Source organism: Elgaria multicarinata, chromosome 20, assembly GCF_023053635.1.
Source record: "Elgaria multicarinata webbii isolate HBS135686 ecotype San Diego chromosome 20, rElgMul1.1.pri, whole genome shotgun sequence".
In the NCBI taxonomy this organism is placed as follows: Eukaryota; Metazoa; Chordata; class Lepidosauria; order Squamata; family Anguidae; genus Elgaria; species Elgaria multicarinata.
In genome coordinates, this window is record NC_086190.1 from 10765114 (window position 1) to 10783672 (window position 18559).

Consider the following 18559-nt stretch of genomic DNA (forward strand, 5'->3'; position numbering starts at 1 on the left):
CCCTGCAGTTCATGAATATGTTGGAGCCAGCTGTGTGTCGTTCCTATGAGAGGTTTGCACACATGTGAGAACGCAGGATGACTCGCGCTTGAAAAATAACAAAAACGGGAGTAGGAGAACCCGCCTTTGGACACGCAGAACAGGAACTTGTTGCCAAAAAAAACCAAAACAACAACACCCACCAACCAAAAACAAGTTTCAGATGATGGAATTAAAATGCCAGCATTCTCCTGCGAAGCTTAGAAGAAAAAGCCTAACCCACATTAAACCGAAGGGGGGGGGGGGGAATACATCTTCTTAATCACCGCCCTCTTACTGGTGATTTAATATGAAGGAAAGAGGCATTGTTACAATGGCTCAAAACTGGAGTTTTAATTATAACGTAGGGAATTGGGTCAGCAGGCTCAAGTGTGATGTCTAGCTAGCAAAGGTTTTTCCCATATCTTCCTTCCCTTTGTATTTCCTCTTGCCGTGTGTGAAGGGTATATATCGATATTTTACCATATGCTGCAACGAAAGGGGGAAAAAAAACAAGCTTTAAGGACACACCTGTAGTAATTCCCTCCCTCTCCCCCCACCCAGCTTCAACACCTGCATGTGCTCATTTTTTAAGCAAAGCCCAAGTCTCATAAGTAGGACGGTATCTTTGAAACAAAGCAGGCATTTTTAACCTACTACATCGCTAGTCACGATGTTCCAACACCCACACACCGCCTCCCCGTAAGTATTAGAGCAGCCTTCCTCAACCTGGGGCGCTCCAGATGTGTTGGACTACAACTCCCAGAATGCCCCAGCCAGCTGGCTGGGGCATTCTGGGAGTTGCAGTCCAACACATCTGGAGCGCCCCAGGTTGAGGAAGGCTGCTCTAAGCTGAATTAGCCTAAGAAAGCAAGCCTATCAACTCAATGGATGGCTTCCCACTGTGCCCGTTCCATTCCACTTTGGGGTGCCTTGTCCCAATCCGGTGCCACTCTGGATTCAGGCTGAAGCGGGCTGAATCAGATTTGGGGTTCGGCCCCCAAGGCAGTGCATAGCCCTGTTGTTGTTTCGATTTAATTGATGCTGTTTTTCATTCTGCCAGTTTTTCTCTCGTTTTTAAGAAAGAAAGGAAAGGAACCTCTCGTGCAAGCACTGAGTCATTACTGACTCTTGGAGGGACGCCAGCTTTCGCTGACGTTTTCTTGGCAGGCCTTATAGCGGGGTGGTTTGCTGTTGCCTTCCCCGGCCGTGATTACCTTTCCCCCAGCTAACCGGGTACTCATTTTACCGACCTCGGGAGGATGGAAGGCTGAGTCGACCCGAGCCGGCTGCCCATGTCATTTAACAGCAACATTTTTACATCCACCCACGCACACCCTTTTAGCCCTTTAGTTTTGTTCTATGATACATTTAAAAAACAAATCCGAAGGATTAAAGCAGCCTTCGTCAACCTGGGGCGCTCCAGATGTGTTGGACTACAACTCCCACTGGGGCATTCTGGGAGATGCAGTCCAACACATCTGGAGCGCCCCAGGTTGAGGAAGGCTGTATTAGAGAAACACAACCTGAAAAAGGAGTTACTTGAATAATATGAGTGACCAAATCTTGGATCCTTACCTTGATTTGCCTCTTCATTGTAATGCAGAAAAGCATGATGAAATACATCACAAGAATCGGCCAAAAAACTGGAACGTTGAAAGCTTCAAAGAATGTACAAGTCATTGCGACAAGAATGCCTTTAGTAGCAGAGTGCCTTTGAAGGAAAAGGGAAGGAGCAGTTAGGAAGCCTCTGGACTGAAATTGTTTGAGGAATGTTTTAGGCTCACTCCAGATGTCGTTCCTGATCTCCATCCTCCTCCTGGCACCAGTAGCCTCCTCCACTTCCAGGTTTCCCCTGACCACAAATTGCTGTGACATCTGCATATGCAAGCTACAATTAGTGCTAACTTTCAAACCACAGTCTTCAAAGTGTGGTTTCAAATCATCATTTGGACGATAGCCTGCTGATTCAAGTATCATGGAAAACGGTTTCCAGAAAACCATGAAGGAGAGGGAAAAGAGTGAGCGAGCTCACAGCCATCTTCCTGAAATCCAATAATTTGCGTTTTCATTATTGGAAATTATGATGCCTGCACTGAGACTTAAGAGTCAAGCAAAGGGCAGTATGAGAGAAGAGGGACCGGTCTACCATCAGGAGCAGGATAGCAAATCATGAGGACGAGGTGGCAATACTGGTCTTTCATGTCAGCACTGGGATGTTAGGATTTCAGGGAAGTTGCCAACTGGGGCACATAATGTAAGAGGGAATAGAAATGTAAAATTTCCGGAAATTTTTAAGCCATGGGGGGAAAAAAAAATTCAGGATTTTTTCAGAAAAAAACAATTTTTTGGGAAAAATTGAGATAACGTAATATTAGCACTTTTTACAGATTGAAAGTCACTTTCTTACTTAGGTGGAGCAGCGGGGGTGGAAGAGAGGAAGGGGCAGAGAGGGGAATCATTTGAATTTCCATTAAAATCCACTCACCAGAATTTGAACTCTGGCAGCCTTCGAATGAAGGGTCGGAACTCCTCGTTCTGTTTCGTGGGTAATGAAGGACCTTCATCTGGGGAGAGGAGAAGAAGACCTTAAAGGAAGCACTTCCTTCACAGATCAGTTTATTCTACATAGTCATAGCTCAGTGGTACAGTGCATACTCCGCCCCAGGTTCAAACCACGGCATCTCCAATTGAAAGAGCAAGGTGGTAGGTGATGGGAAAGACCCTACTCTGTCAGAGAGATTGCTGCTGCCAGTCAGAGTTGACAGTACTGAACTAGATTGACAAAATAGTCTAATAGGCCAGCTTCCAATGTTTCTACTAGTATAACATTTATGCTTTGGCTGAGTGCTAGATACATTTTACCCAATACAGGATACGCAACTCAATATTGTCAGTAGTTGATCAAAGGACATAAGAACATAAGTGCCATCCTGGATCAGACCAAGGGTTCCATCTAGTCCAGCACTCTGTTCACATAATGGCCAACCAGCTGTCGGACAGCGACCAACAACACCCTCCCACCCATGTTCCCCAGCAACTGGTGCACACAGGCTTACTGCCTCGGATGCTGGAGGTAGCACATCAGGGCTAGTAGCCATAGATCGCCTTCTACTGGTTACATGGAAGAGAAACTACAATACAGACTATTTGAAAGTGAAGATCATGGATGTAATATTTTTCCAAACTCACTGAAAACTGCTTTTGTTCTGAAGGGAAAGGTATTTTAATTGGGGGGGGGGGAGAATAAATCAAGAATTCTAACGAAGTTTCTCTCAAAGCTCTGTCAGCATTTCTAAGACCCGGTTAGGTGTTCATCCAAGGATCTAAAAATAAAATCGTTCCTTTATAGTGGCAGCCATATGCAATGAGATGCTCTGTGGTCCACAACATGACTAGTAACGGCTTAGGAAGTCCAAGCATTACAGAAATATGTTCCTGCAGTGAAACACAAGGCTACAAGCAGTATGAAAGCAATACAAAGAAATTGGTTTCTATGGGAATGCTCAGGATTCTGTCTACCCCAAAAATGTTTTAAAAGTGGCTGCCACACCACTATTAAATTCAGGCTAAGGCCCAAGGAAAGGAAAGGAAAGGAACCTCTCGTTTGGATTTCGTCCTTGGGTGAAAAGAACATTGATCTAACAAGTCGACCCGAGCCGGCTGTCTGAGAACCAGCTTCCGCTGGGATCGAACTCAGGCCGGGGGGAGAGTTTCGGCTGCAGTAACTGCCGCTTACCACTCTGCGCCTCACGAGGCTCCAAACCCAATACTATTTGTTTCCTGGGATTTCAGTGCAACCTAAAACATTTAACTGTGCTCCAGAACCCCAATATTCACCCTGTTCTACTATGCCATATAATATGCTCATGTATCAATGGAAACATCATAGCAGCATCTGCACAAATTAAAGCAGAACTAGCGAAGTTCTTTATACCTGAATCCTCCATTAGAGAGGGATCTACCTTTGGCGATAAGAAAGCTATGAAAAGATTTAGGTGGTAGATACCCAAGGCATATGTCACGATGTACCAACCCTGGAAAGGAAGAAGAAAAATCAATGTCAAACGGGAACATAGTTTGAAGTGCAGAACATGGACACATACGCGGCTTGCTCAGAATTTAAGGAATACAAAACCTTCTGTTTTGTATTCCTTAAATTCTGAGGGTTTTCTCAAGCAGTGGGAGAATGTAAGGTACACCAGCCTGGTTTCGACAACACGCTAAACCATGCTGCTTAACCACAAAATGGTTAAGGTAGGGTGACCCTATGAAAAGGAGGACAGGGCTCCTGTATTTTTAACAGTTGCATAGAAAAGGGAATTTCAGCAGACGTCATTTGTATGCATGTCGCACCTGGTGAAATTTCCTCTTCATCACAACATCAGTCCGTTGGTCTCGGTCCACCACTCTGCCGCTAAGATCATCTTGGCTCGCCGCTCTGACCATGTTACTCCACTTCTGAACTCTCTTCATTGGCTTCCAATTCACTTCAGAATCCAATATAAACTTCTTCTGTTGACCTTCAAAGCTTTTCACGGTCTAGCTCCTTCCTATCTTTCCTCTCTTATCTCACACTATTGCCCTGCTCGTGCTCTTCGCTCCTCTGATGCCATGTTTCACGCCTGCCCAAGGGTCCCTACTTCCCTTGTTCAGCTTCGTCCATTTTCTTCTGCTGCCCCTTACGCCTGGAACGCTCTTCCAGAACATCTGAGATCCACAAGTTCAATCGCAGCTTTTAAAGCTCAGCTAAAAACTTTTCTTTTTCCTAAAGCTTTTAAAACCTGATGTTCTTTGGACTCTATACTGTTAGTTTTACCCTACCCAGTGCCTGTTTGCATTCTCTTCCCCTCCTTATTGCTTTACTGTGATTTTATTAGAATGTAAGCCTATGCGGCAGGGTCTTGCTATTTACTGTTTTACTCTGTACAGCACCATGTACATTGATGGTGCTATATAAATAAATAATAATAATAATAATAACACTTAAAGCTGCAGGAGCTATACTGTGACCAGATTTAAAAGAGGGCAGGTCACCTGCAGCTTTAACTGTTGTGACGAAGAGGGAATTTCACCAGGTTCTCCATATATACAAATGACACCTGCTGAAATTCCCTTTTGTATGCAACTGTTTAAGATACAGGAGCCCGGTCCTCCTTTTCATAGGGTCACCCTAGTTAAGGGAATGCATTAAGGTTAATGCATTCCCTTAACCATTTTGTGGGTAAGCAGCATGGTTTAGTGTGTTGTCTGAACCAGGCCAATGAAACATAGCAGCTGAAGAACATAAGACAAATTCAGAGTAAAGAAGGATCTAAATCAATTAGAAGCAAGGGATAAAACGCAAGAGAAGTAATAAGATGACAGCAAGAAGGAAAAGTGAAGCAGGACAGTTAGGGGAAGTAGTGAAACAGCAGAGTCTTAAATATGTAATAAACTAGGAACGAAGCAAAATGAGGATAGGTGCCCATCTGGGGAATTGGCAGGGTGAATGAGACGATTCCCAAGCCTGGGCATTTCCCCAGGAAGATGCACCTCATGACTATAAACGAAGTGCTCAAAAGCAACCCAAATAGAAATCTGCTATTTTATTACAGTGCTTGTTACTCCCTTCCACAGCTCGACGGATTTGTTTTTGGCTTTGTTTATGGGCTTAAGAGGGTTTAATCTGTTGAAGGGCAAACAGATGAACTGGGGCACTGCTGAAGTATGAAAACAGAAGGGGTGGGGAGAGGGGATGAAGCCAGCTTCCCAAATACTACACCTCAAGCACTTTAATTATTTTAAATTGGCATAAAATGCAGAGAACAAACTGCTGGTACAAATTAGTTGTACACCTACAGCTGACATTGGTTAAAGGTCAGGAATTGATTCTCACTTCTCTTACCTGCAGTAGATAAACCCTAATCATGTAGATAAAACTTAAACCCAACGTTACGACCCATCGCACTGCAGTATAAGGAGTAGATTTGTCTAACCAAGACTGGTAAATCTAGAAGAAACACAACGGTCAGATATATTATTTTTATTACATTTATATCCCCCCCCTTTTTTCCCCTCTTGCAAGGAACCCAAAGCAGGTTACACAATTCTCCTCCTCTTCATTTTATCCTCACAACAACCCTCTGAGGTGGGTTAGGCTGAGAGTCAGTGACCGGCCCAAAGCTACTCAGTGAGCTTCCATGGCAGAGTGGGGATCTCCCGAGTCCCAGTCCAATGCTCTAACCACTACACCACATTTGACTCTCCACACTGGATATTCGTCACATGTCATCAACAATTAAAGATTGCACAGTAATTACAATAGTTCCTTTGCTGAGGGAACTGCACTGGCTGCCTATTGGCTACCAGGCCAGGTTTAAGGTTCTAGTACTAGTGTACAAAGCCCTAATCAACCTGGGACCAGGATACCTGAGAGAGCGCCTTCTCCCCTATCAACGGGCCCGGTCACTGAGGTCATAGAATCATAGAATAGCAGAGTTGGAAGGGGCCTACAAGGCCATCAAGTCCAACCCCCTGCTCAATGCAGGAATCCACCCTAAAGCATCCCTGACAGATGGTTGTCCAGCTGCCTCTTGAAGGCCTCTAGTGTGGGAGAGCCCACAACCTCCCTAGGTAACTGATTCCACCGTCGCACTGCTCTAACAGTCAGGAAGTTTTTCCTGATGTCCAGCTGGAATCTGGCTTCCTTTAACTTGAGCCCGTTATTCCGTGTCCTGCACTCTGGGAGGATCGAGAAGAGATCCTGGCCCTCCTCTGTGTGACAACCTTTTAAGTATTTGAAGAGTGCTATCATGTCTCCCCTCAATCTTCTCTTCTCCAGGCTAAACATGCCCAGTCATCTGAGGTCATGCGCCTGGTGGTTCCACATGGACCTATGGGCCTACTGGAGTCTACCAGGAGAAGAGCCTTCAGCGTGGTGCCCCCTTTCCTATGGAATTCCCTGCCTCTGGAGGTCAGGCAGGTGCCAATGCTACATGATTTCTGGAGCCTCCTGAAAACATTGTTCCAGAAAGCCTTCCCTAAATGAACAGCCGCAGTTTTATTTGTACTTTATTCCTTTTAAAAATGTATTTTTAATGTGTTTTTATTCTTTATTCTACTTATTCACTGCTCTGAAATTCTTGAATGGGGAGCGGTATATAAATATTGTAAATAAATAAATTAGCATTGTACGGCTAATCAATACAGTAGCTATCCTAGACCATCTCACGGATTTCAACAAGGCTTGAAAATGCATAACCACATGCAACACTGCCATCCAGAGCTGTACGCTCATTTGAAGTGCTCCCTCAATCAAGAGCCAAATTCCCCAAACTTCTGATGCTTCTTCTCCAACCCCCACAGGCGAGTGGAGGATGTATAAGTGAGTGGACTATAATTTCTTTCGGGGCCGGCATCAGGGGTAGGCATTGCTGGGCACCCACTGAGGCCCACACCCCTGAAGGAGCCCAAGGTCAACCCCTGGAACATCCTGGCCCTGCTGCTGCTCCTTTTCCTTGCCGTCACTACCTGCTCACTAGCCTTCTCTGAGCATACAAGTAGGTCCAGAATGAGAAGACAGAGTATCTTCCTTCGTTTGCCTTGCACTTTCCTCCGGGTGGTTGCGCGGACTGGGTCAAGTGAGGGCGAGTGAGTGGGCAGTAGGTCCAGAAGCAGGAGGGCCCCCCCACTGTGGGCATCTTGCCCAAGCCCTCCCTCTAGCCCAGAGATAGCACTGGCTCCTTTTAAACTACCACAAGGGAAGCCTCTTTCATCGAGTTTCTGCATCTCTTAAGCCACTTGTGTGAAACCAACCTGTCCAAGTCTTGTGAAAAATCTAAAGACCACTGAAGGTTTGCCATGGATGGACTCTCCTGTACTGTCCCCTTCTGACATTGTTGCTGTGAAAACAAAAGCAAGAATACAAAATACAGGTGAGCTTTAGCCTGTTACATTTACACCAATGTTTGAATACCAAAGGAAGTGTACAAAGTTGAATTGCCAAAGGAAGTGAGGCAGGTGGCTACTAGGAGGAGGGCTTTCTCCGCTGTGGCACCCCGGTTGTGGAACGAGCTCCCCAGAGAGGTCCGCCTGGCGCCTACACTGTACTCCTTTCGTCGCCAGCTGAAGACCTTTTTATTCACTCAGTATTTTAACACTTAATTTTAACTTAAATTTAAATTTTACTGTTTTAACTCTGTATTTTAATCTTATATCAACTTTGCTGTGTGGTTTTATCCTGGTTGCGCTTTTTATACTGTATTTCGTAATTGTGTTTTAACCTGTTGGGTGTTTTATTGTGGTTTTAGTTTTTGTGAACCGCCCAGAGAGCTTCGGCTATTGGGCGGTATAAAAATGTAATGAATAAATAAATAAAAATAAATAAATAAATACAGGGTATTATATTAGTTTGGGATTTGCAGAAACAGTCACCTTGAACCACTTAGTCCTGGTGAAGCTAAGCAAGTGTGGACCTAGTTTGTGCCTGGATGTGAGCTCTACATAAACCAGTGGTTCCCAATTGGTGGTCTGCGGACCCCCACCCAGGGGGTCCGTGGCACCATTCACATATTCACCATTCATTTCTGGAGTCCACTGACGACAAATTCCTACCAGAAGTAAAATATAACATCACTGAGCACCTGTGTGATTTAGCGACTAGCTTCAGAGATTACTTCCCTGCACCTAATCCTGAAAACTCATGGATAAAGGAATCCTTTTGAATGTGGTGATGTACAACTAACCACATTCAAGAGCAAGATGCACTTGTTGACGTGACTTTTGATGGTTCATTGAAATCATTTTTCAAAGAATACAGACTGGACCAATTCTGGGTGAAGGTTTTTCCCGATTATGAGAAGTTAGGTGAAAAAGCTTTGAAACATCTAGTTCCCTTTTGTTCCACATACCTTTGTGAACAAACATTTTCGACATTTTGTTATATGAAAAACAAGCAAAGAAATTGGCTCGATGTTGATCCAGATTTGAGATTAAAAGTAGGAAATATTGAACCGGATGTGGAAGGGATTGTTCGGGACAAAAAGAGGCACGATTTCTCCCATCACATTTAGGTTTAGTAGCTGCTAGACATGTAATAATTTGTTCAATTGTAAACTAGACGTTAGTAAAATTAAATTTGTCTTTATATTTCTAACTAAATCATTATCATTTTTGCATCGTAATATCACAAATACAATTTTTATGGTCTTTTTTTAGTATACCTAAAATCCTTTGCTTATTACAGGCTACCCCTTATTTTCTCTAAAAAAATTGCTTCACAGGTAGCTACCATAGAGAAAGAATTTTTTTCAAAAGTAGGGGGTCCATGGCTTGGCATTTGAAAAACAAGGGGTCCGCAGTACTTAGCTAATTGGGAACCACTGACATAAACAACTCTGTCCTTTCCAAAGAAAGGACAGAATACAGGTACAATAAATAAGAGTTTCTCCAAACAGTTTCGAAGGATCAAAACAGATGTGACACTCAATGCATTTTTGCAGTGAACATGCAATTAAGGAAATGCAAATAATATCAGTAGGGTGCGGGTTGATTATTGGAAGGACAGCAGGCATGGGGGGAGATTTTAACCCTTTCTTACCCTGCTTTGGTCCTGAGGAAATCCACCAGTCGGGAGATTTCCTCCAATGCAAACTCCAGCTTCAGAGGATGAATTTTCTTTGGGACCAAAGTAGGGAAGGAAAAAGTTCCCCCCTCCTCCCCTGCTGTTATCCTGATAATTATCAGCACCCCTCACCACATAAGATGCTATTTACGTACACGTGTGTGTGTGTGTGTGTGTGTGTGTTAATGTCAGCAAAACTACAGTGGAGAAAATATGAGGGAACCTAGAGGGCAGCAACCCCTGCAGAAGCAGTGTAATAGCCCCCCAACTGTGGAGCGCCCCTCTCCAAAGACATTCACCCTGCACCATGTTACCTTTTTTAGGGCAACATGTAAAAGCTGTTTTGTTTGCTTTTAAAAGAATGCTGCTGTCATGCTTATTATGCAGAGGTTGTCCTGCTGCCAATTTCAGTTCTTTTAATTGCTTTTCATTTTAATATTGCATTGTTTTAGCCTGTTGTTATCCGCCTTGGAGATTATTTAATCCGAAAGGTGGGGGTATAAGGCTTGTAACACACAAACAAGATTCACAGTCAGCCCTAAGAGATGATACAAAATAATATTACAGAACCTTATTTAGGCAACTTCATTTCAGCCTGGAGAGCCGATATCAAGAACACAATGACTTTGCTGTCTAAAACACTGCCTGCTGCTTGAGATACAAAGTTTGCTTTTCATCGAAAAGGCGACAGAAGACATCCAGATCTAAAACCTTTGCCTGGTTTCAACGTTAAAGAGTCTCACAGCTCAAACACTTTAGTGAAACAGAGAAAACACGTGAGCAAAATGTAGACTTCTTCGGTCATTTACGAAAGGGGGAAGAACTCCACTTCCTTTAAAGCTACAATTCAAAAAAAAATCTCCTTAGCAACTGCTGTGCCACATCACCCAAAGCAATACCTGATACGGCTTCCTGGTTTGTCATCTCCAGTGGGTGGAGCTATGCTCCTCTGAGAAAGAGTGAAAGTAATTCTATACTCCAAGCACAAAAGTGCTACAGAAGTGGGATAAATGACCAGAAAAATCAAGGGAAATAGACCCATAATGAGAAGCACCTCCTAAAACAAAGTAATAGGAGTCAGTCTGAAGATAAGCGAGGAAATGAATGATTTTAACATATCAGTGGACAATTCACAAACACTTAACTTTCAGAGTCCCACAGAAAGTAACGAGATCATGCCAGAGAGTAAAGGTTGACTGACACAACCAAAAAGAAATCCGCTCCAGCTACTCACCAGTTTACAGTATATAACTTTAGCCATGCACAGTTCTAAAGAATTTATCTTCCACCCCCCAATAAAATATTTTAAGGCAATTTAAACCAGTAAAATATAGAGTACACAGTAAAACAAATGAAATGAAGAAGCAGGTAAAAGCAGCAATAAATCGGAGGGTTAGAAGCCTGGGGAAATTCAAAAGGCCCTTGCCTGATGCCAAAAAGACATCGGTGTGCGTGCCAAGCAAGCCTCCCTAGGGAATGCGTTCCACAAGCACGGTGCTACCACCAAGAAGCCCCTTTCACCTGCTACTGCTCATCTCAGCTTTAACGGCAGGGGCAACCCGACATTACAACCGGTCATGTAGCCCAGTGGTTTCCTGATCACCCTGTTGGGCGGCCAGATAAATTTTTCAACGCAAGAGCAAGTCAACACAAGCAAAACATTAACTCACAGCACCAGCAGGCTGAAGACATGGAACCATCAGGCCACCACCCCAGAAGGAGGCAAGAATTGCCCTGCTGGAGTAGACCAAGGTTCATCTTGCCTAACAATCTTTTTCTAGGAGTAGCCGGCCCAGTGCCTCTAAGTACTCACAAGCAGGGCCTTAAGTTATTTGTCCCAAGCACCTGACATTCAGAGGCATACTGCCTCTCTACATGGGCTTCCATCTACTTGTCACAAGTGAGACCAGCAACGAAATGTTGCAGCGCATCCTCACCTCCTAGTAGGGGTGCTCCTGTTCAGTTTCCTGCCAGCCAGTCATGACCTCATCCAGGATACTACCGTATTTCTTCAATTCTAAGACACACTTTTTTCCCCATATAAACATCTCTAAAAACGGGGTGCGTCTTAGAATCGTGGGTGTGTCTTAGGGTTTTTTCCTGTTGGTGGTACTGAAATTAGTGTGCGTCTTACAATCGATGGTGTCTTACAATCGAAGAAATACGGTATAAGCTGTAAAAAGCTCATGCAGGATGTTTTACTTTCCCTGCCCACATCTTCTGGGTTTTTTTTTTTCTTTTTTCAACTGATACTCAATAGTCTATGGTTATTCAGCTTGCTCAGTCCTCATTGGTCTTTTTGAAATGTTTGCCTATTATTATTATTATTATTATTATAGTTGTGCAAACCTCAGGGTTCCCCTTACTTTTCAGTGCCTCATTTTGGCTCCAGTCCTGTTGGCACTCACTACTTGCATTTGCTATTAGGAGTGTTCACTGACAAGCCTATCCTTTTTTAAAAAGCATTTATATCCTGCATTTCCAAAACTTTCAATATATGCAGAATAAAAATACAATCTACCTACAATAAAAGACAACATCATTATTTAAAAGAATAACAGCAACAAAAACCAAAAAGATAAAACCATAAGATCAGCAGCAAACCAATTTTTTAAAAATAAAATCAGTTACAACCAAAGGCCTTCCTATCCTTGACTTTACCCTACAGTCAGCTACAATGTGCTTTAAATTCACAATGCAGCTATTCTAGGTTTTAGCCAACAAGCCATCACTAAGGGATCTATAAATCACCTGAACAGATCTGCAGAACTGAAAAAGACTGAGTTTACCTGTTCACTGATCACAGCTTAGTGGTAGAGAACATTTCACACATACAAAATGCCCCAGATTCAGTCCCTGCCATCTCTAAATAAAAAGATCACATGTAGTAGAGCTGGGGGAATGGAGGGAATTTCTGCCCTCAGACATTTCTGCTCAGAATAGAACAACACTGATCTGATTCAGCATAAGACAGTGATGTATTTCCTTTTACAGAGGGGGAAACTAGTTCTAATACAGTATTATTTGCACATTCAACTTCTGGCTTCCAATGTGGACATAAAAGGGAAAAGGAGTCAATTTTTATTTAATGTTCTTTGTTTAATTCTCCAGTCCTACATAAGCCATACAGAACTCAGTGGGACTTAGAAAACTTCTGAGTTGACATATATAGGATTGCACTGTAAATTACTCGCAGGATAATCTTCCTCAGTAAAAACTTACTCTCTGTTCTCAACCACTTCAATTTTCAGAACCAAATGGATCCAAAAGCGTGGTGAAGACTGCAGGGATTAAAAGGCTAGAAGCAAATTTCCCTTTCTGGGAAGGGTGTCATCAAACACATATAAGTGCCTTATACTGTTACAAGACCAAAGTGAGCTTGGGGAAAGAGGAAGTAGCAACAGTACTGGATTCCCTGGCTCTTAATCATGCGTGCCCAGGAGAAGCAGCACACAAAACAGTCACAATGCTCAGACGCGCTTTCCAGCCCAAAGCATTTGCTGCTCACCTATGAATGAGTTCAGGTGTAAATTGCTACTCGCTCCAGAGCCGTCAGGTGAATGGCTAATTGCATCCCAGTCACACTTTCACTTAACCATCTGTCTCCCTAAGCACATAGAACCAATTCAAATCTCTTCATTGGCTTCCAATTCACTTCAGAATCCAATATAAACTTCTCCTGTTGACCTTCAAAGCTTTTCACGGTCTAGCTCCTTCCTATCTCTCCTCTCTCATCTCACACTATTGCCCCGCTCGTGCTCTTCGCTCTTCTGATGCCATGTTTCTCGCCTGCCCAAGGATCTCTACTTCCCTTGCTTGGCTTCGTCCATTTTCTTCTGCTGCCCCTTACGCCTGGAACGCTCTTCCAGAACATTTGAGAACTACAAGTTCAATCGCAGCTTTTAAAGCTCAACTAAAAACTTTTCTTTTTCCTAAAGCTTTTAAAACTTGATGTTGTGCGGACTTTATACTGTTAGTTTTACCCTACCCTGTGCCTGCTTACCCTACCCTGTGCCTGTTGGCATTCTCTTCCCCTCCTTATTGTTTTACTATGATTTTATTAGATTGTAAGCCTATGCGGCAGGGCCTTGCTATTTACTGTTTTACTCTGTACAGCACCATGTACACTGATGGTGCTATATAAATAAATAAATAATAATAATAATAATAATAATAATAATAATTCACATAACTATTATGACTGTGACAAGCCTGTTGTTTTCAGCCTAGATGCCTTGCGGCAGCTCAACGCACACAGATTCGGCATGCTACTGAGATTTTTCCCACAGTGGCATGTAAACTGGGTGCTATACTGCCAACGAATTCTGCTCATGCTCGTCATTGTCATCACCCTGCAACAGCCTGGATTAACACAAGGGTCATGTGAGCAGTACTTGAAGGGTGTCCTGCTTGTGGGTCTATGGTCAACAGTGGGTTGGCCACTGTGTGAGCGGAGTGCTGGACTAGATGGACCCTTGGTCTGATCCAACAGGGCTCTTCTGATGTTCTTCACTGCGGGCAAAAGGATCCCATATTTAGTCCACCCTCTGAATGATCATGTACTACACTAGGTTGGGAGAGGAACAAAGCAGGAAGGGGAATTAGGACTGTGGGGAGGAGAAATAGTGATCATGAGTCTCTTAGGAAGGTAGAAGAGACTCTACCTTCTAGAGTCCGTAGGCAAGGAAGGTTCAGAAAACCCTTCAGGGTGTGACCTAAAAACACCTCCGGTATAATGATAGTATTTTGTCCACACCCGATACTGGCACTAACTGGCTAGTAGAGGAGGAACACTTTACAGATTACAACTGAAACTCGAACAGCCCTAATTCTAAAAGGCTGATAAGCCAACCCTAATCATCTTCCTCAAGTCCATGTGGCCTCATTTACCATTACCAAGCACGAAAGGCCCCATTCCCCACATTTAAAATGTCCACTCTAAAGTGCCTAGGGACCCCAACTCCTATACCCACATCAAATACAATGTTCTCCATTTATTGCACTCCATGTAGAGCAGGTTAAAGCAGTACCCTTAGATCAGAGGTAGAGCTTGCCATACATGAGCCCCCAGGTTCAATCTCCAGGTAGCAGGAAATGGGGAAGTGAGACTGGGGAGAGCTGCTGCCAGTCAGTGTAGGCAATATGAGGATACAAAGGGAGAAATGGGCTGAATTCGGACGACACGCTAATCAACTGGGGGTTAATAGGAAACAACCGTTGATTAGCATGTGGTCCGAACTCAGCCATAGTCTGGCTTGGTAAAAAGCAGCTTCTAATGTTCCATCCCTTCACTCAAGTTGGAAGAGAAGGTCTTCTACTTACTACCTAAAAGAACATCATTCACGCCAAGGGCTCGCTGTAATGGTGATAGCAACACCTCCAACACCCACACAATTCATTCTAAATTCCTTATAGAATTTCACTAGAGGACTTCTGTTTCCGTTTCCAACATTCCAGAACGCTCCCTTCTCAGCTTATATCGTACTAGGAGAGTAAAATACAGCACAAAAGAACAACAGGATGATGTAAACACACATAACCCACCAATATGCCTTATACACCCTTTGACTTGGGGTTATCACACACACACACACACACTGTTTGGACAGGTAAAAACGGAATCTGAGGCTGGGATTAGAGAGGAGAGGGGATGACCACCACCAAGGTTAGCAAGCATGTGTTAATTAATAAATAGTAATTAGTAATAATTAATTATGCTTCTAAACTGCCCAATAGCTGGAGCTTGTGAGATGAGGGAGGCGTCAAAACCATATGCTAGAGAATTGCTTGCTTTTTTCTCTCTTTCTTTAAAAAGAAAACTTACAGATAGCAACTTTTGTGTACCAGACTAAACTATTTACAAGTTAACTAGTCATGCTGGACAACCCTCTCTCAGGGATGCTTTAGGGTGGATTCCTGCCTTGAGCAGGGGGTTGGACTAGCTGGCCTTGTAGGCCCCTTCCAGCTCTGCGATTCTATGATTCTGTGACCGTAGGATTGTCCTCTCATTCTATTAATCCATTCAAGAGGCAGCTGGACAACCCTCTGTCAGGGATGCTTTAGGGTGGATTCCTGCCTTGAGCAGGGGGTTGGACTGGATGGCCTTAGGGGCCCCTTCCAACTCTACGATTCTGTGATTCTATAATAGGATGAATAACAGTCTGCTTCTGCCTTCGCTCTCACAGCTCGCAGCTATTCACAGACTCGCCCTCGTCCAGAGCCAAGGGGCAAGCAGGCCTCAAGAGGCAGCTGGACAACCCTCTGTCAGGGATGCTTTAGGGTGGATTCCTGCATTGAGCAGGGGGTTGGACTGGATGGCCTTATAGGCCCCTTCCACCTCTACGATTCTATGATTCTGATCAATCACCATTTGGGTGTCTGGAAATGAAACCAGAGACTAGAATTAAAGAAGGGGGGTGGGATGGTTCCTAGCAATTGGGGTCGGAGGAGGACTAGAGAAACCCCACCAGGTTGGCACTGCAGAAAGGAGGGGAGAGGAAAACGCAACCCTAGTGAGGCTGGCATTTGAGGGAGGGGGGAACAAGTGACATTTCTTCTCCCCCCCACCCCCACCCCCACCCCACCCCACCCCACGGGCTAGCAAATAAAGAAAGGGCCACGACCCACCCACCCCCCAAGAAGAGGCATTTGAAGAAGAGGGAGGCGATCTGGCCTATCCATTCTGCAAGAAGACGACCCCCCCCAACCGCTCCTAGCCCGTCTTGGCGACCCCCGCCCCAAAGCTGAAAAGTCCCCCTTCGTTGTTTTCAGAATGGGTGGGGGTGAAGGCAATTTGCCACCCACCCCCACTCCCACTAGGCCCGAGAGAGGAAAGGAGCGTGTCCGTGGGGAGAGGCACCTCCTGCTCCCTCCCAGCCCCCTGCCCCCAGCCGGGGGTCTCCCACCCACCCCTCAAGTCTGTCCTCGAGGGTCCCAGCCTGGTTGCCGGGGCAACGGCAGGGCCTTGGCCTAGCCAGGCCCCGGGGTAACTTACAGGCCGCGCCGGGTGTCCCTCCTTCCGCTTCCCGCCCCGCCTGACCAGGCAGAGCCGCTGCCAACTCCTCCTCCTCCTCCTCCTCCTCCCGAGATGGCGACGAGAGAGCTTCCGCTACCGGGGCACAGAAGAGAAAGGCCCCGGGGCAGAAAGGAGGGAGCGAGGGAAGGTTACGGCCGGCCGCCCTCTGCCACTCCTCCCTTCGCAGGTCTGAGCGTATTTACTCATAGAATCATAGAATAGCAGAGTTGGAAGGGGCCTACAAGGCCATCGAGTCCAACCCCCTGCTCAAGGCAGGAATCCACCCTAAAGCATCCCTGACAGAGGGTTGTCCAGCTGCCTCTTAAGGCCTCTAGTGTGGGATACTCATAGAATCATAGAATCATAGAATAGCAGAGTTGGAAGGGGCCTACAAGGCCATCTAGTCCAACCCCCTGCTCAATGCAGGAATCCTCCCTAAAGCATCCCTGACAGATGGTTATCCAGCTGCCTCTTAAGGCCTCTAGTTTGGGATACTCATAGAATCATAGAATCATAGAATAGCAGAGTTGGAAGGGGCCTACAAGGCCATCTAGTCCAACCCCCTGCTCAATGCAGGAATCCACCCTACAGCATCCCTGACAGAGGGTTGTCCAGCTGCCTCTTAAGGCCTCTAGTGTGGGATACTCATAGAATCATAGAATCATAGAATAGCAGAGTTGGAAGGGGCCTACAAGGCCATCTAGTCCAACCCCCTGCTCAATGCAGGAATCCACCCTACAGCATCCCTGACAGAGGGTTGTCCAGCTGCCTCTTAAGGCCTCTAGTGTGGGATACTCATAGAATCATAGAATCATAGAATAGCAGAGTTGGAAGGGGCCTACAAGGCCATCTAGTCCAACCCCCTGCTCAAGGCAGGAATCCACCCTAAAGCATCCCTGACAGAGGGTTGTCCAGCTGCCTCTTAAGGCCTCTAGTGTGGGATACTCATAGAATCATAGAATCATAGAATAGCAGAGTTGGAAGGGGCCTACAAGGCCATCTAGTCCAACCCCCTGCTCAATGCAGGAATCCTCCCTAAAGCATCCCTGACAGATGGTTATCCAGCTGCCTCTTAAGGCCTCTAGTTTGGGATACTCATAGAATCATAGAATCATAGAATAGCAGAGTTGGAAGGGGCCTACAAGGCCATCTAGTCCAACCCCCTGCTCAATGCAGGAATCCACCCTACAGCATCCCTGACAGAGGGTTGTCCAGCTGCCTCTTAAGGCCTCTAGTGTGGGATACTCATAGAATCATAGAATCATAGAATAGCAGAGTTGGAAGGGGCCTACAAGGCCATCTAGTCCAACCCCCTGCTCAATGCAGGAATCCTCCCTAAAGCATCCCTGACAGATGGTTATCCAGCTGCCTCTTAAGGCCTCTAGTTTGGGATACTCATAGAATCATAGAATCATAGAATAGCAGAGTTGGAAGGGGCCTACAAGGCCATCTAGTCCAACCCCCTGCTCAATGCAGGAATCCACCCTACAGCATCCCTGACAGAGGGTTGTCCAGCTGCCTCTTAAGGCCTCTAGTGTGGGATACTCATAGAATCATAGAATCATAGAATAGCAGAGTTGGAAGGGGCCTACAAGGCCATCTAGTCCAACCCCCTGCTCAATGCAGGAATCCACCCTACAGCATCCCTGACAGAGGGTTGTCCAGCTGCCTCTTGAAGGCCCCTAATGTGGGATACTCATAGAATCATAGAATAGCAGAGTTGGAAGGGGCCTACAAGGCCATCTAGTCCAACCCCCTGCTCAATGCAGGAATCCACCCTACAGCATCCCTGACAGAGGGTTGTCCAGCTGCCTCTTAAGGCCTCTAGTTTGGGATACTCATAGAATCATAGAATCATAGAATAGCAGAGTTGGAGGGGGCCTACAAGGCCATCTAGTCCAACCCCCTGCTCAATGCAGGAA

The 18559-nt window shown here is 45.2% G+C and overlaps 1 protein-coding gene across 1 annotated transcript; it reads right to left on the minus strand.

Moving 5' to 3' along the window:
* Window positions 1-344: 344 nt before the first annotated feature.
* Window positions 345-16708, minus strand: RER1 (retention in endoplasmic reticulum sorting receptor 1). The gene is made up of 7 exons (XM_063145031.1): window positions 16617-16708; window positions 7816-7901; window positions 5906-6010; window positions 3956-4055; window positions 2507-2585; window positions 1597-1732; window positions 345-507 (listed from the first exon to the last, which is right to left on the minus strand). Exons 2-7 carry the CDS (start codon window positions 7894-7896, stop codon window positions 418-420), a joined length of 591 nt encoding a protein of 196 aa, XP_063001101.1. The 5' UTR covers window positions 7897-7901; window positions 16617-16708; the 3' UTR covers window positions 345-417.
* Window positions 16709-18559: the final 1851 nt, after the last annotated feature.